We start from the raw sequence: 24,902 nt of genomic DNA, 5'->3' as shown, positions 1-24,902 counted from the left end.
TAAAATTGAAAGCCACAATTTCTAAATAGAATATATTTTATTTTACCCTTTTTTTATATAAACCTAAACAATTAAAGTAAAATAAGACGAAGAAAAAAAAACAAAACTTTATGTAAGCATACACATACTCAAAAACCGCGCACCATCGTCAATCAATCTTCATCCTGCATTTCGGTAACTATAGTCATACGTATTGGAATTAATATTTATATATATATGGAAGTATATACTTTTAATATTGAAAAAGTATTTTTGTGGATGTTGCAATTGTTGTAGTACGCTAGAGGGAGGCGGATGGCAGAAACACGTGCCACGAGTTACAGGGAATGGGGCACGGGGATCCGATCGTGTGCATAACGCTCTCCCATGTTTGGTGTATACATATGTATAAAGCTGAAGCATATCATCTATATGCGTATATATATATATATATAGATATCTTTATAGATATCATATGTACGACGAGTATACAAGCAAGAAGCTACATAAGTAAGCCTTGGTAGTGGGTCAAAGGCAAGGACAGTGACTGTGTTGCTGGTGGAAGAGGAGGTGGATCAACTTAAGTGCTGGACACTTGAATATGTGCAGTGTATGAGTGTGTGCCTCTCCAGTCACCGTCATTGAGCAGTTGTGTAAATTTGTTCATTCATTAGTAAGTTTCTCTTTTTGAAATCCGTAAATACTTTGACAGCTTCCGCTACCGATTCCTTTTCTCCGGGTATATACAATTAGCAGCGCATTTTCATGTAATTGCGTGTGCTTTAGTGTTTTTGGGATGGATTGGGGTGTGGGGACAGGGTTTGGCGTGTGATTTCGATAAGATTTCATGCACGCGTGCTACTTCTATATAAAAAAGCGTGCTAAAAAGCTATATATATATATATCATCCACTCCAATCCTTTGTATGTCGGGTCCCTGCCTAGTTCTAATTCTTAATGCGCGCCTGCAGAAAGCAATAGAGTATCCCGGCCTGAGCCATCACATCCACAGTGCTGGCCGCCAAGGGATCCTTCTGTTTCACCTGCGTTTGTCCCGGCCTTATAAGGGTGGGCCCAAAGACCATGGCCAGATTGTGCAGGGACATTTTGTTATCGGCCTCCTTTTCGTGGACTCTGCAGGAGGAACAAGATTAGTTGATCCAGATAATAGGGGAGCCCCTAGCGCATTTTTACCTTATCAGATGATCCAGGATCAGAGAGATCGATGCCTTGTTGGCCTGCGGCAGCTCCTCAAACACCTTTAGCAACTCGTTGATGCGTGTAGACTCGTTGTTGTTGCTCAGGGTGCTGAATGTGTCAAAGAAGCGCGGATAAAGCTGATCCGTGAACAAGGCTTCGGGGAGTTCGCGCAGGAATGTCTTCAGAATGCCTGTCACCGAGTGGATGTCCACCTCGCGCAGCAGCTGCTCCGCCTCATAGGCATCTATTAGAAGAGGAGCAGAGAAGAATGCTCGGTTCAATCAGGGTTCAATCGGGAATATTAGAGCTTTGCTTACCCGACTCAAAGGCCTTCTTCAGCTTGGACAGATCCGAAGCAGAGCCGCTGACGCGATAACAGCCCACCTCCAACATTCCACGTCGCTCCACCTCCCGTATGCAGGCACTGATGATGAACGGAATGTCGCGTTTCTCGCGTCTTACCGGGGAAAAATAAAGATAAAAACATCAAATGGTCTTCCAGGAGGAAGCAGGCAGAAACCCACTTTAATACTTGACTCATTTTGGCTCCAAAGAGGGCGCCTGGCTTCGTGGTGGCACGGCACAGCTCACCGGGCACGAAACGGAAGCTGCAGGTCAGTTCCAGGGTCTCGCTTAACTTGATTGTGCGTATCTGGGTTGTCTCCTTGAGCCAGTTGTGGCTCAACTGCAGAATAGAAAACAGATTAGTTGAGTGGAAAAGAATTCGATGAAGTCAAGCCACCTTCAGTATGTGTTTGGCTCTCAGCAGAGGCCGGTCTTTCGCCTCATACAGCAGGATGCGTACATTCTGGCTGCCCTCCAGCTCCAACATAAAGCTCTCATTCCACAGCGGCGTCTGGCTGCGGCAGATCAACTTGGTTGTGGCCTTGCGGAAGTAGTGCCCATACGAATCCACCTCGACGCAGATATAAAGATCCGCCGGCTGCTCGAGCCCGCCCAGGCCCTGGACGGTCATGTGAAGGTCGCCGACGAGAAGGCTTTCGTCGTTGGTGTTGCGCATCAGATACGAACCCATTTCAGTTTTCATGCCCTTCTGCATTGCAACAATGAAGGCGGTGACCTCCAGCGAGTTGATGGTATTGGCTCCGGGCAGATTGCACTTTTGCTGGGGTGCGGAGGGGAGGAGAGGAGGGGAGCAAAGATTAGTCTGCTGCTCAGCCAAAAGTTGCCGCTCACCAGTCAGCAGCCACTCACCTTGAGCGATGTGATCGAGTCCATCCACTGCGTCCGCTCAAAGTCCGAGCTGAGGAAGAAGGTAACAGTCTTATTGTTGGCCTTGTTCCCCAGGCGCAGAACCAGATTGGGCGTGGCCAGCACCAGCTGCGACTCAAGATCGGCCAGCTTGCGTCGGTACTTGTCGCCGGTGCGCACTCCATTGGCCTCCAGGATGAGCTGGTCGCGCACCGAGCGCAGGTTGCGCTTTACTTGCGAAATGTTCGCAGGACTAGATTCCTTGAGTTCCGCCGCGCTGTACGCCTCCTCGTATACGGTGATATCCTTGAGTGGTATGAACCACTTGAGCTCGTAGTCAATGCGATCCCTACCCAGGGCCTTGTACTTGGCGCACGCGATCACGTCATTGAAGAGGAAAAGATGCCGCAGCTTGCGATGACCGTCCACCAACTCCACGATGAAGGAGTTGCGAACCATGCGCCTCAGGTTGCGGTTTGACTCCGTAGGCAGCCGCTGGCAGACGTTGAACTGGTTGAGGAACATCTGTATGATCTTTTGGGCCTGCCGCAGCGGCTGGTGGTCCGGATGGTTGGCTGCCGTCTCGCGGAGCAGATCGTTGAAGACCATAGCGTTGATCTGCACCCTGGCTACCGGCTTGTGCAGCAGATCCTCCAGCGTAAGCGACTGCTCCGTCTGCAGGTTTACGACGATCGTCGAGACGATCTTCTTGAATTGCGGGTTGCTGGCGCTGCACTTCTTCACAGTTTCAATGGCCTGGCCGTAGTTGTGCAGGAAAGCGCTGTACAGCTCGAACATGTCCGCTAGCCGCTTGAAGGCCTCCCCAATCAGCACATCGCCGCCCTCATGGGACACAATAGTCTTCAAGTCGCCAAGGAAGGCGGTGTGCACCTCGTAAAGCTCATCGATCTTGAAAAAAATCGTGTTCTCCTCCTCCTCTTTAATCACAGGCTGTGATGTACCCAGCGTCGCATGGATCGCCTTCTTATACTGCATACAAATGGAAATATATTATGAATTGCAAATTTTTCCCCCTGAGTTCGGTTCATTCTCTCACCTGCATCATCTTGTTGAGGCACTCCACGTAGATCGTCTCGCTGTGTATGATTGAGCTCAAGATGGATCGAATCTTTGCACCCCGCGCATTCCCACACACCTACGAAAACGAGAACAATATTTTGAAAAAGTTAAAACAGAGCACGATCAAGCGCTGTGGTTTTATAGGAGAATAGGTGGAAATGTTTAGCAGTTCTACCCGTTTCTACCACAAATTATAAATTGACTCTGAAAAAAAATGAGGATATCCTATTCCTGCAAATAAACTGATTATTCGTATGCCCTCTCTGTGATATATTGATCTAAATAAAGAACAACGCACCATGGCTAGACAATTAATAATCCTTAATAATTCATATCGAAATTGTCAAAAATCATTCATCAAAAATTTGAACGAGCTAATCGCCCTTTCCTGTCGGGTGGGATGAACTTCTCTCTGATAAAGTATATAAAAAGCGATTTCTTGATTCTAGGCAACGTTTGTACTGAAAATGATAAACTTTTTAATGAATGTCGAAAATTGAAGCTGGAAGAACTCAAACAAGGCTAAGAATACAACAGTCCATAGTGATATGCTGATACGATTTCCATCGCCTACCATCAAAGAGAGATCTTTTGATTGGTTTCTAGAAGCACAAACGAAGCGGATAATCTTTCTTTAAAATTATAAGAGCTACATATAAGGTCAGGGAGTAGACTTCTTATTTTCCCGGCATTCCTCTATAAGGGCTCGCGCATAGTGTAGCTGAACGTGGAGCTGAAATAGGAGCTAAAAGCCGAGCTGATCTGAGAGCTTTTTTCAGACAGAATCAGCCGGCAGGTGCGTACATTTTTGGCTGATCTGATTGCTGAAAGTCATTGCCTCCCTTTGTATCTCTCCTTAAGTTGCATCAAATGTTAACATTATAATTATTATTATATTATTAATTAATTGTGACGTACAGCAGTACAGCAGACAGACTTTCGCCTTTTCTTCTTTTTTAATTCCGTGTATTTCAACCCCATTTTCGTTGTGTACTGTATTCGTATTACTCCTATTTTATGAATTATTATTATATTTTTCAATTACTAATTTTTTTTATAATAATAAACATTGTGATGTCTCTCATGCCTTTACTGTACTTGGGGACATATGTAGTAGGTTAGGTTAGGTTCAGGCGGTAGCCTGGGAGAGTGATGAAACCCTCCCAAGCTCACTTGGACCTATAGAAGGTCCGTTGTGGTGCCGCATGGGCGTGTGCCCCTTCCCAGTGCCTAGAAACCGTGGAGAAACAGGCTGTTGCAAATTAAGGGCAGTCCCATCCGGAGGCTTGGATGAATCTGGACAAGGTCCCCGGTTTGATTTCGGACAGGTCCGAAATGTCTGTTAGGAAAGCAGCCCCGAGAAAACGAAGACGACGATTTCCAAGGGCTGGGCAGTGGCAGAAGAAGTGGGCGACCGATTCCTCTTCTTCCTCGTCGCGACAACTCCTGCAGAAGTCGTTATGAGGGATTGACAGTCTAGAGGCGTGAGTGCCAATCTGCCAGTGTCCCGTAATGGCTCGAGTAACTGCAGAGCACTGTGCTCTGCTGAGCCTATACAGCTCGGCTGAGCGCTTCTTCGATCGATATGGCCATATCAATCTTGAGATTTTACAGGAAGCTGTTTGCTGCCATCTCCTATTGGCATTTTGCTCAAACAATTCGTGCGTAAGGAGCCTACACGTAGCCAGAGGCATCGCTACCTGCTCCCTCTCCATAAGGAGAGGAATTGTAGTACCCTGCCTTGCTAGCTCGTCGGCGGCGTCGTTCCCCTCGATGTCCCTATGGCCTGGGACCCATATAAGGAAGAGGTCTAACTGCTCTGCGATCTCGTGCAGAGACCTGCGGCAGTCATTTACAGTCGCTGAGTTCGACGATATTGAGCCTAGAGCTTTAATAGCTGCTTGGCTGTCCGAGAAAACGCACACTAAGTGCGTGTCTAGAAATAGTTTGGAGACGATGGAAATGGCCTCCTTGATGGCTACAACCTCCGCTTGGAACACACTGCAGTGGTCCGGGAGCCTGAAGCAATGACTGATGTTCAGCTCGCTGCAGTAGACTCCGCCTCCCACGCGGCCGTCTAACTTTGAGCCATCAGTGTAGAAGTGAACCGCATTTGCGGGGCCTGGTTCGCCCATCTCCCAGTCCTCCCTAAGTGGGATTGATACCTGGAAAGGCGTCGAGAGGTGATCAGTAGGGACACAATAATCTGTCCTCTCTGGTAATTGCGGGTGTCTCGTCAGGATTCCCGAGTGCCCGACCGCGGACGCTTTCCACAGTCTGGCTTCTCTCATTCTGAGTGCGGAGAGTGTTGCCACTTTCTTTCCCATGAGATCTATGGGGAGGAGGTCCAGCACAGTATCCAGGGCTTCCCCTGGAGTAGTGCGTAGCCCGCCAGTTATGCATAGCTCTGCCATGCGTTGAACTCTGCTGAGTTTGTTGAGGCATGTCCTTTTGTCTAAGGCTGGCCACCATACTACCGCTCCATAGAGCATGATCGGTCGTATGATGGTGGTGTAAAGCCACCGAACTATATAGGGGGTCATTCCCCATCTTAGTCCGATGGCTTTCCTGCAAGTATAGAGGGCTACTGTGGCCTTCTTTACTCTATCCTCTATGCTCAATTTCCAATCGAGCTTTCTATCGAGGATTAGACCAAGATACTTGGCGTTGTTGCTGAAGATTAGCGCTTCCCCACATAGTCTTGGGGGAATCAGTGCCGGTACTTTGTACTTCCTAGTGAAGAGCACCAGTTCCGTTTTAGACGGGTTGACGCCTAACCCGCATTTGTCTGCCCATTTTGACATCTTCTTGAGAGTGCTTGTCAGGCACTCACATAGCGTCTGCGGGAATTTACCCGAGAATGCTATAGCAACATCGTCCGCATACGCCACCACGCGGCAGCCACCCCCCTCTATCTCCCGCAGCAGTTCGTTCACTGCCACGTTCCATAGGAGGGGCGAGAGGACTCCGCCCTGCGGGGTGCCTCTACTGACAAATCTGGTGGACGTTGACGTCCCCAGTGATGCCTCAACCGTCCTGCATTGTAGCATCTGATCGATCAGGCTCACCGTCCGGGAGTCAACCCCCAGTTCCGTCAGTGCACCCGTGATGGCGGTCGGTAGGATGTTATTAAAGGCGCCTTCTATGTCCAGGAAGGCTACCAGGGTGTATTCCTTACAGTTGATGGACGCTTCTATGATTGATGTGATCGTGTGTAGGGCCGTTTCGGTGGATCTTCCTTTCCGATAGGCATGCTGGGAGTCTGAGAATAGACTAGGCGGAATATTTACCGTGAGATGCATCCCCAAAAGCCGTTCCATCGTCTTCAGAAGGAAGGACGATAGACTTATGGGTCTGAAATCTTTGGGGGCAGTGTGCGAGGGCTTGCCTGCCTTGGGGATGAAGACGACTTTGGTATGAAGCCAGGTTTCCGGGATATATCCATGGGAGAAGATTCCCTCATATATCCTTTTGAGCCAACTAGTGCCTTTTTGTCCAGCGTGAATCAGTTGGGCAGGGATGATGCCATCTGGTCCCGCGGATTTGTATGGTTTGAAGCTTTTTATTGCCCACGAAATGTTCTCCTGGCTTAGCAGGTTCATGATACCACTTGAGGCAACGGAGGGAGGCGCGATGTAGTGTGGTCTGTTTTCATCGCAGCCGGGAAAGTGGGTGCTAAGGAGAAGATTTAGCGACTCATTACTGGACGTTGTCCATGATTGGTCGGCGTTCTTCAGGTAGCCCAGAGTGGGTGTAGTCTTCGAGAGAACTTTGCGCAAGCGCGAGGCTTCCGAGTTATTCTCAATGTCGCTACAGAACTTGCGCCATGAGGCGCGTTTGGCTTTCCTCAGTTCTTTATTGTAAACTGACAGACTGGCCTTGTAATCGGCCCAGTTCTGCTCAGCGTTTTCGGCCTTAGCTTTATTGAAGTACATATGTACATATGACATATGTAGTAAGTATATTATATTAATTATTGACATATGAAAAAGGTAAATAATAACATTTTTTTTCCCGCTTCTTCTTTTTCGATTAACAATATTTCGCAGCGCATTTTCTTTCACTAATGAATCAATATACTTAAACAAAATCAGCAATCAGATTGCTGAAAAAACAAATATGCTTGATGGATCAAACTAAGCTGAACTGATTTCATACATATGTACATATATACACTCTCCGACACTTGAATACGACACACTAAAATGTACACTTTGGGCACCAATATTTCCGGCACAAGCCAAAGAAAACGGTGAATTTGAATTTTCCTCAAATCTCTATTCAATTTAGCATAAATTAAAAAAAAAAATAGTAGCAATATTCATGAAAGTAGATTGAGGAAAAAATTTAATTGACATAACTCAAATTTCCGTTCTTAAAAAATGCAACACTTGAACACGACATTCATATTGAAAAATTTTTTATTTTGGATGTGGTCGCGACCGGACATCAAAAAAATTCTCAAAAATCAATTAGAGTGTCCTTATTATGAGAAAGAAATATGGGTTCTGGCAAGTCCTTTTCAAAGGACGAAAATTCGACAATAAAAGCCTCGAAGGAAGTAGGTCCATCAATAATAAAAATAAGTGATACGAGGGGGAACGTTGTGAGTTGCTGCGGAGACCGCAACTCTACATTTATACCCGATACTTAGTCAGTATGGCTCTCCTCCGGCAGACGCCGCTAATATTAAACGACACGACAAAGAATGCGTGCGAGAGAGACAGAAAATCAGTCTGAACGTGACGTCGGGCGCTGCGTAACCACTGCAAATTGATTTGTTGCTTTTGGCTACGAAAATGATCCGATCTGATTCAGATTCAGCAATCTGATAGATATGGTTATTTTCTATAATTGTGCGTTTTTAGTTTTCTCGAATGTGCAATATTGTGGATGCAACAGACTTTCGTCCTTTGTGGGGGCGGAAGGGGGTGGGGCGAAATTTCGAGATATACGTTTTATAGTGAGATCTAACAGGAGTGCGGATACTAAATTTGGTTACTCTAGCCTTAATAGTCTCTGAGATTTGTGGATACCCCAGATTTTCGTCCTTTGCGGGGGCGGAAGGGGGTGTGCCGAAATTTGGACACGAAACGGTCAAGGTCCGATATCACAGGAGTGTGGATACCAAATTTGATTGCTCTGGCTCTTATAGGTTCTGAGATCCTTGAACTCATATTTTGCAATTGGCAAAACCGACCATGAAACCTGTGTGTTAGAGGGAGACAGAGCGAGAAAGAGTGAAATTGTTTCCGTGATTCTGGCTATAATAATTATACGATCTGGTTCAGATTTTGCACTCTAGAAGATATAGTAATTTTTCTACGATTCTGCGTTTTTAGTTTTCTCGTATCGTCGAAATTGTGGATGCCACAGATTTTCGCCCTTTGTGGGGGCGGAAGTGGGCGGGGCAAAGTTTTGAAATATTTTTGTAGCAGTGACATATCACAGAAGTCTGGATCCAAAACATCGTTGCTCTAGCTCTTATAGTCTTTGAGCAATAGGCGCTGAAGGGGACGGACGGACGGACGGACAGACGGACAGACAGACATGGCTCAATCGACTCGGCTATTGATGCTGATCAAGAATATATATACTTTATGGGGTCGGAAACGATTCCTTCTGGACGTTACAAACACCTCAACTTTGTTGCATACTTGATAAACTTGACTTAATGAAAAATCAACTGGTCCACGCCGTTTTAGGATCTTGCTCACCAGAGAATAATAGCGCTCACACTGCTGTGTAAACGATCCAATTTTAATTCTTCTTTACTCCTCACTGTACTTCCTTGTGTCCCTTGAGAAACCCTTATGACACTTAAAATTAAAATTTTTGTTACTTTGAAAATGCTACATAGCGACAGTCTCTACCCCACGCCATATGAATATGCAAAAGTTGGCTGACGTTTTTTTTATTAATTACAGTCCCTTATGGTGTGGAGTCTTCGAAAAAACATGTTTTATTATTTTAGCACTAGCTTAAAGTACCGTTTTAGATTTTTAAATCGAGTTTTAGTCGTGTTTTTTAGATGCGGCACGCAGATGAGATCTCATAGAGGTCTCGGAAGTAGCAATTTTGGTTCTGTTTTTTATGCTTTTGCCATAATGTGACCCGTTCTTTATGAAATCACTCAGAACACACCTAGTTTTACCAATTGTATCACTTATTTTCATTACTGATTGACATACTTCCTTCGAGGCTTTTATTGTCGAATTTTCGTCATTTGAAAAGGACTTGCCACAACCCACATTTCTTTCTCATAATAAGGACACTCTAATTGATTTTTGAGAATTTTTTTGATGTCCGGTCGCGACCACATCCAAAATAAAAAATTTTTCAATATGAATGTCGTATTCAAGTGTTGCATTTTTTAAGAACGGAAATTTGAGTTATGTCAATTAAATTTTTTCCTCAATCTACTTTCATGAATATTGCTACTATTTTTTTTTTTAATTTATGCTAAATTGAATAGAGATTTGAGGAAAATTCAAATTCACCGTTTTCTTTGGCTTGTGCCGGAAATATTGGTGCCTAAAGTGTACATTTTAGTGTGTTGTATTCAAGTGTCGGGGAGTGTACACATGTTCACATCACATGGACAATACGAATCTTCGTCTCATTGCAGGTGTTTTAACATACATACATACATACTAAACATGAAACAAGCAAACGGACAAACCAAACCATAGGGGAATCAACTAAATAATAGTGAGGAGTAAAAAAGCTGCGAAATGGACAGAGATGACAGTGGGACAGATGGGACAGTGATTACAACGAGACTAGCACGATAATGGGGTTAAAAGAGGGTGCATATAGTTTGTACAATAATGATGAACATACAATTTTGACGACTATAACGATTCGTTCTAGTGTGATTAACAAGAATATAAACTGAAACAGAAATGAGGACAGGGTTCGACCGAAATAACACACGGTAATGAAAAACAGTGCTAGGCTGGGGATTGGGGGTGGTTGAGCAAACTCATTGAGAAGCTAAAGCTGTATATGTACATCATATACAGATACATATATATACACATAAGAATACAAATATTACATGTACGGGAAAAGATGATGCAGTAGATAGATGTTCGATAATGCAAACTGTCGAATCACTCCACTGATCATACAGAAAAGGGTTCAAGTTAAGATTAAAACTGGATCCAGTACTCACGAGTATCGCTGAAACTAAGTTCTGTTGGGAGAAGAGAACAAAAGAGAGTGAAGATAAAAAAACAAAAACTGTTGGTTAGTACACTATTAGTTCACAAATTTTATAGTTAAATATACAAATACAGGTTATACATGTAATGGGCAGAATTTATGTATGACGTGTATTTAAAATTAGATATACTTAAAATGTCATTGTCCTTATACTTTTTGACGATTGTTTGAACCCACTTTTATGTCGTACAACCAAAGGGATAAGAGAAATACAATACAATATGTAGTAAGACACATCATCACATCATCGCCACACAAATTTGCTGTACTGCCTGACTCCACAGCTGACTCCAGGCTCTCTGGAAATTTTGTTTAAAAGCCAGAAAGAACGAGGGGGAACGTTGAGAGTAGCACATTTTGAGAGTAGTAAATTTATACCCGATACTAAGTAAGTATGGCTCTCCTCCAGCAGACGCCGCTAATATTAAACGACACGACAAAGAGTGCGTGCGAGAGACACAAAATCAGTCTGAACGCGTCGTCGAGCGTTGCGTAGCGACCGAAAATTGATTTTTTCCTTTTGGCTACAAAAATGATCCGAACTGATCCAGATTCAGCAACCGGATAGATATTTTAGTTTTCTCGAATCTGCAATATTGTGGATGCAACAGACTTTCGTCCTTTGTGGGGGCGGAAGGGGGTGGGGCGAAATTTTGAGATATACGTTTTATAGTGAGATCTAAAAGGAGTGTGGACACCAAATTTGGTTACCCTAGCCTTAATAGTCTCTGAGATTTGTGGATGCCCCAGATTTTCGTCCTTTGCTGGGGTGGCGCTGATAGGGACGGCCAGACGGACAGACAGACAGGGCTCAATCGACTCGGCTATTGATACTGATCAAGAATATATATACTCTATGGGGTCGGAAACGATTCCTTCTGGACGTTACACACATCTACTTTTACCACAAATCTAATATACCCCAATACACATTTTGAGTATCGGGTATAAAAAAGCCAGCCGCTCTCTCGTTCTATACGAGAGGCTAAGATTTTTACTGTATGTGTGCACATGACTAACATTCATTTTAGGTCTGACTGCGCTGTCGCATTTATTACTTTAGAATTCATTAGAGATTATGACACTATGAGTGCACAGCAAACGATTTGCCAACAATTCTTGAGATCTTAACTATTAAATTAAATATGAATTTCGAGACTAAAATTTGATTTTATTTAACCAGTGAATCGCAAAAGGATTTTCGAAATGTTAAGAAATGTTTTCGACCCGAAAATCGGCTGCAAGCTCATTCTATTTTTAAATCCGTACGTTCTCTCTACTTCGTGCGAGCGAGACGTCGCGGATTTCACAATCCCAAAAACCTAACTGCATATGACTATGTAAAAGAATGAGCGTTACTCATCTTACTATTTAAGTATATTGTCTTTAGATGAACAGTCTGTGTTAAATAAAAATGTACCAGCGGACTTTATGATCATTACCGAAGAATTAGTATTTATTATTTCAGTATTGGACCATTTTCAACTATGATTGTTTTGTACTTAAATTATTCCTGTTGACCCAACGGATTTGAACAAAAGGAGAATATACATTTTGTCGTTAAGGAAATTTGAATTAAAGCGAACTAATTGTAAAGAAATACCATTGGCTATTTCAGCTAAGGAAAATGACATGTACATGTGTACTCCCAGCAACAAAAGAAATATCCGCACTCTGAAATTTCATGCATTTCTGAATTCTCCAGCATGAGAAGACCCAAATGTTATCCGATTTGTTGAATTTTTATTTTGTCGCTTACTCGACCTCAAACAAATGTTTATACCAATTTGAATTTGTATCATAGGCAAATACAGTGGCGTTGAAAAAAATAGCAGCAGTAGGGACGACCGTCTTTATTCCTTCAAAACAAAACCACTGTCCAAAATTTGCTGGACTTTACTGTAATATAATGTAGCTTTATATGTCTTCTCTCTGAGAGAAGTGTGTGTACTCTCTCAGTTCTAACGGTTCTTATAACTTTAGGCAATTTTGCGAAAGGGGAGCGAATTCAAAATCGGTGGCTTGAGGTGATTGTGACAAGAAAGTTACAAAATTTAAGTAGTTATGGGTCTTGGAAAGCACTGAGGTGAAGAAAAAAGCCAAAGGATCAAAACTTTCATTTCAGAAAACAGGACCTATCCTAAGGTGGGGCAAATTGTCGGTTGTTCAAAAGAAATGATTAGCAATGCTTTGAAATATGTTTCCAACAAAAAACACGTGGAAGAAAGGCCGCGATATCCCCATTTCTGGTAAAACTACTGGTTCGTGAGAGCAAGGAGGACCCATTTAAGTCGGCCACAGAGCTAAAGCAAGGATGTTTACAAGAACGTAAAATGGGTACTCGTAGTCTGAGGAAATTTACACTTTTCACGGGAAGGCATAGGGCAAAAAAGTTTGGTATGCAAAATAGCACTAAAGTTGGACCAAAGAAAAATGTAGAAACATCCTGTGGTCCGACTAAAGCCAAAATTTATTTTTTGGTGTAAAAGGGTCTTGTTCTTGTGTGAAACGACTACCGAATGCAGAATACAACCCCCTGACTCACATCTAAATTCATTAGACATAGAAAGCCATGCAAAATCGTATGGGCATGATTTTCGTACTAGGCAGGTGATCCAATACATGGTACAAACCCATGATGGATCAACTGGTCTATGTCAATATCAAAGAAACAGTAATTCTGCTTTATGCAGAATACGAAATAGAGTTGTTTTGTGTCTTCCAGCAGAAAAATGACCCAAAACGAACCAGAAAGAAATCTCGAAAGTGATTCGAGCACAATTCACTTAGTGCAATGGATTGGCCTGTTCAGTCTCCAGACATGAACCCCATTGATAATATTTTGGTTTAAGTTAAAAAATATGTTCCTAATGCGGAACCAAAGAATAATAAATATCTTTGGGGTATCCTGCATGGTTCGTGGATCAATATCGCAATGGAAAGATGCGAATATTAGGTGAGCTTTAATGCCAATATGTTGAGCTGCTGTTCTTGCTGCCAAAGGTTTTAAAACAACATTCCAACCTTTGAATACAACTAAAGTAACATATTTTACCAAATAGTGCGGAAAGTTTCTATGTATTTTATAGTTTTTTGATTTCTTTGTAAATTGGTGCTATTTTTGTAGGTGCCCAAATTTTTGATATAACCCTTCTCTTTTCAAATATTTTCATTGGGAGTTTGCAAATCGTACCAGTGCTCTGGGATACGATAAATTATACCTTAAAGTTTACATATTAGTCTTAACAAGGTTCATTAGAACCATTGCTTGAGCGAAATCCGTCAATATAGACATTAGTCCCCTGGTGCTATTTTTTCGGCGCAGCTGTACATACATACTTAGGAAAAAATTATTTTTTAAATCACACTTTTATAACGCTCTTTCGGTAATTTTGACTCAACGGAACCCAAAAATAAAATTAAAATAGAAAAACAATTTTTCACAACCAAAACTAAATTTTTCCCAATAAGTTAATTTGTTTCTTGTAAACTAATAACCTGGGGGTCGGTTTAAAAATTAGAGAATTTCCGAATATTTCTGCATTGTCAGCGTAAAGCATTCGCTAAAATTAAAATTGACTAGGTAATTATGATTAAGAGTATGGTGAATGCAAAAAAGTATGAAAAAATTATTCTCTGTGGAGTTGTGTCCAGTATTAAACGAGGGGGAACGTTGTGAGTTGCTGCTGCGATACATAGTTATGGCTCTCCTCCGGTAGACGACGCGTACATTGAGCGACAACAAGTGTGTGCTGTAGAGACAGAAAATCAGTCTGAAAGTGTAATCGGGCGATGCGTATCCACTGCACATTTATTTGTTCCGTTTGGATATAATAATGTGTGTTAGAGAGAGACAGAGCGAGATGGAATAAAATTGTTATCTTCATTTTGGCTATACAAATGATACGATCTGGTTCAGATTCTGTAGTCTAGAAGATATTGCCATTCTCTACGATTGTGTTTTTGGTTTTTTCGTATCTTTGAAATTGTGAAATTTGAAATTGCCAGAGATTTGCGCTTTTTTGGGGGCGGAAGGGGGCGCGGCGATGTTTTGAAATACACTTGTAACAGTGACATATCACAGAAGTCTGGATACAAAATTGTATTGCTCTAGCTCTTATAGTCTTTGAGCACTAGGCTCTCATAGGGACGGACAGACGATGGTGATCAAGAATTAAATACTTAATGGGGTCGGAAACGATTCCTTCTGGACGTTATACAAATCCATTTTCACCAAAAATCTAACTCATTTTGAGGACGATTCTGCACTTTGTCATCGAGTGTGATCTTTAAGTGATTCTTTGACTATTTTTTAACCACACATCAACTTTTTGAAGCCGGAATTTGACATTAAATCCCTAGATTGGCAATCTAACAGCCCCGACCTCAATCCGATAGAGAATGTCTAGGCCCTTATGACTGCGGAAGCCAAAAACTATGGATGTGTAATCGTAAAAAAATTCACACAGAAAATTCGATTCGTTAGACTCGATAGAGTAAACACAAATATGGAAAAATATGGGACTAACTAAGAGAACATCCCAGCGACATGAATTTTTAACTTTATTAACGATAAAGAAGTATAGAAAGTTTTTAGTCATCAGGTTACATCAATCATCGTTTCTCTTGGGGCTTCTCCGCTTGGAGCGCAACGTGTTGCATTGGTTCGGATTGGAATGGGGCTGTGGGTTGGGCTAATGGTGCAGCCAGGGATTGGGGATGGGAAAAAGAGTGAATTCATCCGTGAACAACAAACCTTGCGCAGTGCACCTGGCGTGATTTGTGATGTGGTCTGCTCGTCGTATGAAATGGTGCGTAGTATGGGCGGCCCCTCGTACTCGCCATCGCTGTCCAGTGAACTGGAGCGGGTTTCATTGCTCTGTCTGCACAAAGAAGGAGAATATGAGTCAATATCTTCGGGCCTCAAACCGCAGAAGGAAACTTTAAGGCAGGCACTCACTGAAGAAAGTAATCGATGTTCACATAGTTGGAGGTACGACCAGGAGATTCGGGATCCACCACACTCGTCTGACTGCTCAAGACCTGGGCCATGGGCAAGGTGCTGCTGCCAGGCGTAGACAGGTCGTCACGACTCGACGAGGACCCGGTGCGACCGGGCTTGATGAAAACGTACTCGCCGTCGCCATTATCCAGTGGAACGCTGTCATAGTATGGTTCGTGGTCCGCGGGCGACTGATGGGGCCCCGACGCCGGCGCCTTGGCACTCTCCGAACTCAGCGAGGACACGCTCTCATAGCTCTTGATCTGTTGAGAGATTTCACATCGTGTAGATAAAGATTTGATATGGTCAGTCTGGTCAATCCGACAGACACTTACAACTTCCGATATGCCTTGTGATGCTAGTGATTCCTTAGAGCCAACACTGCATTGATTCGCTCCTCCTCCGTCGCTGGCCTGCAGGGAGCTGCGCGACTTCTTCTCGAGGCTGCTCGTGGAGCTGCTGTCGGCCACCGCCAGTTTCGCCGTTTTGTTTAGGCTGCGTGTCGGCGACGCGCCTACTGTTCCCGCTCCAGTGCGTCCCGGATTTAGAGTTCTTCCTGGCGTGGACGAGGTACGCCCAAGGCTGCTACATCCACCGCTGACGGAGCCAAAAGATGCCTCACTACGCTTGGCATGCTCCAGGCTGTCCATCTTGCCGACCATTTTACGGCCCAGCTCCTCCATCAGCTCCGGGTTGGTGACGAACTTCCCCAGCTCCGGCGTGGTCTTCCTGTTGGTCACGTACTTGGCGTCCAGGTTCTCCGACGACTTTTGCCTGAGGATGTCCGAGGGTTTAATGTTGCGCTCCAGTGAGTTGCCCGGACTGTTCGAGGAGAGGCTGCCGCCAGAGCTACTGGGCTGGGTGCTACCCACATATACCGGCGTCTCCTGCTTCGGCGACGACGACAGCTGGTGATACTGCTGGCTGGGAATGGTGGGCGGCTCTACGCGTCGAATATTCTTTGGAGGAGGTCTGCCGGGAAAGGATCAAAGACGATATTGGTCAGTAGTCAATTGAAGGCACCTCGCACACTCACCTGGGTGGCATTTTCTTCTTGGCTTCCACATGACCCGCATACGAAGTCAATGATGGCGACAGGGGCGGAGCCGAGGGCTCTGCGCCCAGTCCAGCTCCTTCTCCCGCATAGCGGGAAAATGTAGATGGTGGTGTCGGCTGCTGTTGCTTCTGCTGGTCGTTGGCTGAAGACATGGTTGCCTCATCGCCCTCTTTGTCTTTGGCCTCCTTGACCTGAATGACAGTTATGTACTGCGATGTGGACTTGTGTAACGGCAACCTCGCGGATAACTCCCGCTCCGCCTCAACGCCCTCCAGTGGTTGGGGTTTGATTGACGCCGCCAGCTCCGTGATGCATTGCTGCAGGGCTCCATTGGCATCCTTCTCGTTACCGCTGTCTTTGTCTCTATCCTCCCGCTCGAAGCGGTGCTCCACACCGAGTTTTCCGCCCGCGGACGGGGCCGAGTTCAACCCACTGCTTCCTGACCCCTTTCCACTCCCATTTCCTATTATTCCCCCACCTGCATTTCCACCTGCCCTACAGCTGCTGCCAGCGGCATTCGATGTGTGAGTGTATTTGTTATCTGTGTTGAGCGAGAGCCGATCCTTGTCTTTGCTCCCAGCCACCGCCAACGACGATGACTCGCGCAGATTTAAGCTAGATTTCTGTAAAAGAAGAGGGAAAAAGTGTGAGTGTACATAAGATTAAGGGGATCTATTATATATGTATGTATGTGCGTTAGGGTGAAGTAAATATTTATGGTTTTTTTTTTGTACGTTAATCGATCATTAATAATCCAAAAAGTATTTGTGCAAAATTTAAACTTTGTATAAAAAAAAGGTTCCGAATTAGCTTTTAATATTTTTACTCAAAATGAGTGTGGGGGTATATTAGATTTGTGGTGAAATGTGTGTAACGTCCAGATGAAGCGTTTCCGACCCCATAAAGTATATATATTCTTGATCAGCAGTCTGTCTGTGCGTCTGTCCGTCCCTATCAGTGCCTAGTGCTCAAAGACTACAAGAGCTAGAGCAACGAAATTTTATACTCAGAATTCTGTGATATGTCACTGTTACAAGTGTATTTCAAAATATCGCCGCGCCCCCAAAAATAACGAAAATCTGTGGCATCCACAATTTCAAAGATACGAAAAAACCAAAAACACAGAATCGTAGAGAATAGCAATATCTTCTAGACTGCAGAATCAGAACCAGATCGTATCATTTGTATAGCCAAAATGAAGATAACAATTTTATTCCATCTCGCTCTGTCTCTCTCTAACACACACGTTTCATGGTCAGCTTCGCCTATCGCTAAAAGCGAGCGCCTAGATCTCAGAGACTATAAGTGCTAGAGCAACCAAATTTGGCATCCACACTGCTGTAATATCGAACATGCACAAGTGTATTTCGAAATTTCGCCCCACATTCTTCCAACCCACAAAGAACGAAAAATCTGTGGCATCCACAATTTTGTCCGATCTTAGAATACGGCTCCTGTGTATGGTGCCCTCAGTACAAAGTACACCAGGACCGTATGGAATCAGTACAGAAAAACTTTTTACTCTTTGCTCTGCGGGGCCAGGACCGTATGGAATCAGTACAGAAAAACTTTTTACTCTTTGCTCTGCGGGGCCTCTCTAACACACAGGTTTCATGGTCGGTTTTGCCAATTGCAAAATATGAGTTCAAGGATCTCAGAACATATAAAAGCCAGAGCAACCAAATTTGGTATCCACACTCCTGTGATATCGGACCTTGACCGTTTCCTGTCCAAATTTCGCCACACCCCCTTCCGCCCCCGCAAAGGACGAAAATCTGAGGCAACCACAAATCTCAGAGACTATTAAGGCTAGAGTAACCAAATTTGGTGCACACACTCCTTTAAGATGTCACTATAAAACGTATATCTCAGAATTTCGCCCCACCCCCTTCCGCCCCCACAAATCCCGTCCCCGAAAATCTGTTGCATCCACAATATTGCAGATTCGAGAAAACGAGAAAAACTAAAAACGCAGAATCATAGAGAATGACCATATCTATCCAGTTGCTGAATTTGGATCAGATCGGATAATTTTTATAGCCGAAAAGAAAAAAAAACAATTTTCAGTGGCTACGCAGCGCCCGACGTCACGCTCAAACTGATTTTCTGTCTCTCTCGCACACACTCTTTGTCGTGTCGTTCAATATTAGCGGCGTCTGCCGGAGGAGAGCCATACTGACTTAGTATCGGGTATAACTGTAGAGTTGCGGTGTCCGCAGCAACTCACAACGTTCCCCCTCGTTTTATTTATTTAAATGTCCTAAAAATGGGCTCATTAAAGCCATAATTGGTCCGGTGGAGATCAAATGCAACGGGTGCATGGGTCCTTAGGGTCCAGGCAGGCGCTCTAAAGCTAATACTACTAAGCAGGTCAGGATCGACCACTAGAGTGTCATAAATAAACATCTGAGCCGCAATGGTACTTCGATCCTCGAGAGAGGAGAGATGCACGAGGACGAGACTTAGCCTCGTATATAGGTCCCTGAACTGGGATGAATTACGCTTAAAATAGCCAAACATAGCATAGGCTTTTGGCAATATAAGATTCAGATAATTAGCAAAATGAAATCTTGAGTCGAATAAGACCCCTAGGTCATGTATCTCCGTCTGGTTTAAGAGAGGATTGCCATATATAGAGTATGAGACCAGAACATTGAAGATACTCTTGCTAAAGGAAACAAAGAAGCATTTGCTAACGTTGAGAGGGAGCGAATTAAGTCTGCACCAATGAGCAACTCTAGCCAGGTCGCGCTGAAGAAGGATACTGTCTCCTAAGGTTTTGATCGATCGGAAGATTTTAAGATCATCAGCATAAAGCAGATGCTCAGAAGCTTGAATGCTGAGAGATATGTCGTTGATAAAAATTGAGAGAGTTTTCTCGAAAGTACATGCATATGTACATATGTATGTATCTATGTACCTAGCTTAATTAAAAATTAATTGAAAACAACATTTTGATTTCCAAAAGAGGCACAAGGGGAAAGTGGTATACTTGACCCAAACTCCGAATTCCAATTCCCCTATTTCAGGAAGGTCTAATCTAAAAGGAAACACCAGCCAAACCATTTACAGCAATACACTTTAGCGCACACTTCCCTCTAGCTCCCGCAGAAAATATATTTTTGTAGATTACCGGCACGTAACGCATTTCACTTAATTTTATTAAACTTCGTATCTTTGCTCTTCTTTTTCGGTTTCATTTAAAATCGCGGAAACAGACAAACCTGACTTTTGGGACCAACGTGCGTGTGTTGGATCGCTTTTTATATATAATTTCAAAATTTGCTGGCTTTGAAAAAAGTGAAAACTACAAAAACTAGCACAAAGAAAAAGAGAGAAAAGTAAAGTAAACGGACACACAAGCCACTGTAAATAGAAATGAATAAAGAGAGCAGACACAAGAAGACCAGCAGATAGACAGACAAACGCGTTTATTAGCAACGTGGAAAATTGCCAAGGCAAGGCAGAAGGGAGTGGTTGTGGGAGTGGTCATGGCGTGGTATATCAGAGTGATAGATGAATGGATGGGTTGAATATGACTACAAAGCGAAGCGATGAAGAAAGCGTGCACAAATCTTCAAAGTCCCTCAAGGAAGGTCGAAGGCTACTCTTCCAGTAGCTCTCCAGTTGAATGCTCTCTCTCTCTCTCTCTCTCTCTCTCTCTCTCTCTCTCTCTCTCTCTCTCTCTTACACTCCCATTCTCCAATTAACAGTTATGTGGCATGGGGTCACAGGCAGCCAGCCGCCGCCTGCCAGAGCTGATGCGCTTCCGTGTGTGACTAGTACCAGCTTCTACAGAAGTGGTTTGGTTCGATAATGCACGAAGTTAGCCCAATATTAAATTGACATTAGCGTGACTTTGATTTAGTTCAATGCATACATACATTACTTCCATAACAAACAAAACGGGACTTTCATGGAGTAGTTGAGCTCTAGCCTCCCCACTGTCTCTTGCAGCTGATTGCAATCAGCTGACTCGATCTTTCTCTCTTTCTCTCTGAGGAACAGGTGTTGTTATTCGCTTGAGCTGTTGAGTCAACTGCTCTTGGCTCTCTCACCCCCGCGTATTGATAGTTTTAACTTATCGAGAGAAGAAGCGACCGATTTTTTATGCTTGAGCTAAGAACGACGCACACCATCGGATTCACGCCTTTTCGAACTGCTTTTCGCTCCCGCTTTCTATATGTACATATACACATGTACATGTGCGGATGTGTGGATGTTTTTCAAGTGCCGTTTGCCTAAACGCTTTTTTAGCCGCTTTCTGATATTGCTTAATTTCTTGGGAATAAGTACACGTACACGCACACGCAGACTCATGGACGGGCAGCGTTGTGTGGTGTGTGTGGTGAGGTTGTTTTATGGTATTCTTGCGATAAGTTTATTGATTTCAACTTGTGATAATACAAAGAAAAACCGTTTTTTATTTGTAGTTCTTTCAGTGATTACGCACCCCTCTGGACCATAATTTGAATTTCTCCTTAAAGGAAGCCATGTTCCTTCAGCGCCACTGTGTGGACGCACTGTGGTTTTTTTTTTTTGTTACTTTCTCCTTCTCTCTCTCTTTTATTGTTTCAGAAGTGCAAGATGAACAATAAGCCGAATGTTGGAGCGAGAACTAGGCGAAGCACTACACTGCACTGCACCGATTGATAGCCTCGAGACACACTCCGCCCTGCAGAACCGTCAAAAAGCAACGCACGCAAGAACAACAACTAAGGAGAGCGACGACTATGACTAAGGCGGATGACTATGACTACGACCACGACGACGTTGACCACGAAATTTGAGTCAACCGAACACGTTACTGGAACGGTACCAGAAACCGAAGGCGGGAGCTCAACGGCTGCCGAGGCTGACGCAAAAAATTAATTATTAATTTACGTAATTGTTGGGCCGTTGGTGTTTTTCGCGGATAGCACAGGTGTTTTTCCGCTTTTGTTCCCCCTTTTAGACGCAGCTTTGGAAATTGGCCTCTGTTCTTCTCAGAAAGATTCACTTCGGATGCGCCATGTAATGACACGTTAAGAACGGACCCGAATTCCGTTTGGCTCGTGCCCGCTGCCGTTATTCACCAAAACTGCTTTCGACGACGACAATGACAGCACCATCGCCACCAGCAGCTGCGACAGCGATGGAACAGAGTCCGTAGTCGGCAAGCGACACGCAAAAAAAAAACACACATACACGCGTGCACGGACAGATATGCCCAGAGAGAGGGAATTGGTATGCGTAGATAACGGACAGAAGTGGCAGATATCGAAGTGGTAGTACCCATGGGGATTTGTATGCACATACAGAGATAGACGTATTGAAAGCGGACGCCACAGACAGAGAGAGAGCCCTCGAACTACATAACGTAAAGGCAGAAGAAGTTCTAGAAGTTCACATAAGATCTGAACTAGTTCTAAAAATGGGAATTTGGCAGTGGAATATATGAATTCCACTCTAGAACGGACTGCTTAAGGAAAATAGAAATAGGTTACTCAAACTAATCGTAGTTTTCGATTCAAATATGTGAACCCCACTAGATCAAAATCGAATTATTATTCCACATGTAGTCATTACAGTAACGATCGATCTGAATTGTTCAATCCTTTCAATTTTTCAAACAAATGTTCTTCCACTCGTTAATTTTTACTAATTCCGCTCAATTTCGATAGCTGCCGGGTACTATAGATGTTTCATTCTGTCTTGACTCTCTCCATCGACACCATGACAAGGGGCCCTACATATGCATATAGATGTATGTATATATATACAAGATAAATTGATTGCGCTGCTTCTTTCTCTTCCTCTTCCTATCGATAGTGATAAGCAGGCAATGACATTTGCAAAAGAAATGGACAACGCAGCTGGCGGCAACCTACGCGTTATTTCTGAGGGCCTGCTATCAGTCTCGCCTTACTCTTCGACCAGTTAAAAAGGAGTTCCTATATATGTATGTACATATATGCACGTTTGAATATAGTTGGTACATAAATACATATACATATACTTACGAACTCTTTTTCCACGGCAGCTGCAGATGTGGTTGCGCCATTACTACTACTCTCACTCCCGCTGGCCGCCTCGAATAGCGCCGTTGGATCTCCGCCGGAGGCGCGATACTTTTCTACATCGGAGAGCAACCGTTCCAGATACTCCACATAAAGCGTCTCCTGTTCGAGCTCCTTGCTCAGTTCTGCGATCTTTAGACGATGCCGCTCAAGGGAGGCGCGTACATCCTGCTCCCAGGCATCGGAGAGTGTGCTCTGTGGGAATCGTTGCATCCACAAACGTTGGAAATCATCGAAGACGCTCATGACGCTGACGTTTCCACTCCCCCTGCCCCTCAGTTGGGCTGCTTTTGTTATAGATGCTTCACTTCGTGTTTTTGGCGGCTGATGCTTGCGATGCTGATGCTGCTACTGCTGCTTCTGGCACTTACTCAAAGATGATGATGTCGATGACCACGTTGATTATTATGTTAATTATGACGAAGTGGGCGAGGCTGGTTTTTATGTAACAAGCACCAGTTGTGCGTTGTCACCTTGGCTGCCTGCAAAATTACATTTCTACATGCATGTATGTATGCATGTTGATATATGAAAGAGTTAACGAGAGTATAGTTTGAGTGTGTGGGCGTTGGAACGTCACAAATCTGAGTCCATTGAGTGTATCCTTGCGTGTGTGCAGCCACAATATTTTACCCCATTCTTTCCCCTCCTCCTCACTAGGATGCAAATTATGCCAGTTTTTTGGTACTGACACCACAAAAATATTGATGTTTTTTTAAGAAGTGTCTTAGAACCGGTTTGGTGCCCTGCTCTATCCTACACTTGTATTAGTGTGTGGTCCCGTTTGTTGTTGCCCTTTTGAGTTCATTCGAATTTGATGTTGCTGTTCCTTTTTTCTGCTCATCTTCATTGTTTTTGTTTCTTTCTTACTTGTAGCCAAGGCCAAAAGTGATTTTGCTCCAGGGTTCGATAATGGAGGCGCAGACGCAATGATTTCTATTGAACTTTTCACATTTAAACTATCAAGACAGCAGAAACATTAAGACAGAGAGAGTAGCTACCACACATGCACTTCTTACTCTTCCTGCTAAAGAAACAGTCAGTGGGCGTTGCAGCTGAGGTGCAGCTTAATGGCGCCAGCGTCGCTGCTGCTGCTGCCCTACCACACACAATCACACAAATGCATGCACGCACACTATTCACAAAGGTTTCCTTTTTGATAAGTAGAGAGGGGCAACTGTGTTAAGGATTTGTCACAAAACTTAAAAAAAAAAAAACTATTTTTCACACTTTTGCACACACACACATTCAGACAACAACGACGCCGCTTCGGTGGAAAAGCAGAAATACAGACAACACATTTGCATACATATGTGCAGCGTGTTCTGTGCGACTGCTCTAGTGTGTGTAAAACTCGGCTTTGGATTTTTTTAACTCACGTTTCATTTTTTGTTGAACTATTTGCACTTAATCTTTGTACAACGGTTTTGTGTTTTTTTTTCTCGGCACACGCAATAATTCACTTTCACATTTAATATTTTATATATATGTACATTCACATACATATTTATATATATATATATATATATATATATATATATTTATATTATGTGCATATATTTTTGCAGATTTGACAAATAGTGCTGGCTCGCTCATTAATGAACTAACAAAAAAAAAACTATTCACTGCAGTGAACGAACTGAGTTCACCTTAACCCACCATGAAAAAACATCTATATAAACAGGTGAACAACTTGAGTAAAGCCACAATAAACATACCTGTTTGTAAATTCTCATTTTATATCCTTCCTAGTAACTTAAAAAAAATGACTGCGCCTGAACTTTCTTTCACCTGAACTGCGCAAAAATTCTTCAAGTTAAATCAGTTTTGTGAGTAAATTTAAAATTTCCACTGATTCAAAATGGGTTAACTGTTTCTTTTTGTTCATGATGGGAATATTTCTCGATTTAGATATTCTGTCTAGAATTACTAGCTTGCTGGGAGCCTCGACACTAAACATATAAATTTATCCGATAAATTGATCAATTTTCATCAAATTGGTTGATTTCATCTACTCTTTTTAATTGGATTGTTTATGAAATAAGGCTTTAAAAAAAGAGTTAAACTAAATTCCCCTACATATTGCT

General features: G+C 43.4%; 1 protein-coding gene across 5 annotated transcripts; it reads right to left on the bottom strand.

The window, feature by feature from the left end:
• Positions 1 to 18: 18 nt before the first annotated feature.
• Positions 19 to 23,930, bottom strand: LOC6603583 (breakpoint cluster region protein). 5 transcript variants are annotated; one of them, XM_026990888.1, is made up of 13 exons: positions 22,759 to 23,930; positions 16,736 to 17,379; positions 16,035 to 16,671; positions 15,658 to 15,962; positions 15,454 to 15,580; positions 10,648 to 10,668; positions 3,448 to 3,546; positions 2,394 to 3,380; positions 1,921 to 2,304; positions 1,703 to 1,863; positions 1,496 to 1,635; positions 1,173 to 1,422; positions 19 to 1,112 (listed from the first exon to the last, which is right to left on the bottom strand). In XM_026990888.1, the coding sequence occupies exons 1-13, from the start codon at positions 23,059 to 23,061 to the stop codon at positions 926 to 928; spliced, it is 4,245 nt and encodes a 1,414-aa protein (XP_026846689.1). In that variant the 5' UTR covers positions 23,062 to 23,930; the 3' UTR covers positions 19 to 925. The 5 variants fall into 5 exon arrangements, with proteins under 5 accessions (XP_026846689.1, XP_026846690.1, XP_026846692.1 ...); XM_026990889.1 differs by lacking the exon at positions 10,648 to 10,668; XM_026990891.1 differs by lacking the exons at positions 10,648 to 10,668; positions 22,759 to 23,930 and adding an exon at positions 21,641 to 21,702.
• Positions 23,931 to 24,902: the final 972 nt, after the last annotated feature.

Source organism: Drosophila persimilis, unplaced genomic scaffold (genome assembly GCF_003286085.1).
Source record: "Drosophila persimilis strain 14011-0111.01,24,50 unplaced genomic scaffold, DperRS2 tig00000622-arrow-arrow-pilon, whole genome shotgun sequence".
In the NCBI taxonomy this organism is placed as follows: domain Eukaryota; kingdom Metazoa; phylum Arthropoda; class Insecta; order Diptera; family Drosophilidae; genus Drosophila; species Drosophila persimilis.
This window is presented reverse-complemented; position numbering and strand designations above follow the sequence as displayed.

What these genes read in the sequence shown, in the direction of transcription:
- LOC6603583 (XM_026990888.1), bottom strand. Translation starts at nt 23,061, where the DNA reads ATGAGCGTCTTCGATGATTTCCAACGTTTGTGGATGCAACGATTCCCA. An exon ending in ACTCGATCACATCGCTCAAG is followed by an intron (nt 2,305 to 2,393) that starts GTGAGTGGCTGC and finishes TCCGCACCCCAG; the next exon opens with CAAAAGTGCAATCTGCCCGG. An exon ending in ATCCTGGATCATCTGATAAG is followed by an intron (nt 1,113 to 1,172) that starts GTAAAAATGCGC and finishes TTCCTCCTGCAG; the next exon opens with AGTCCACGAAAAGGAGGCCG.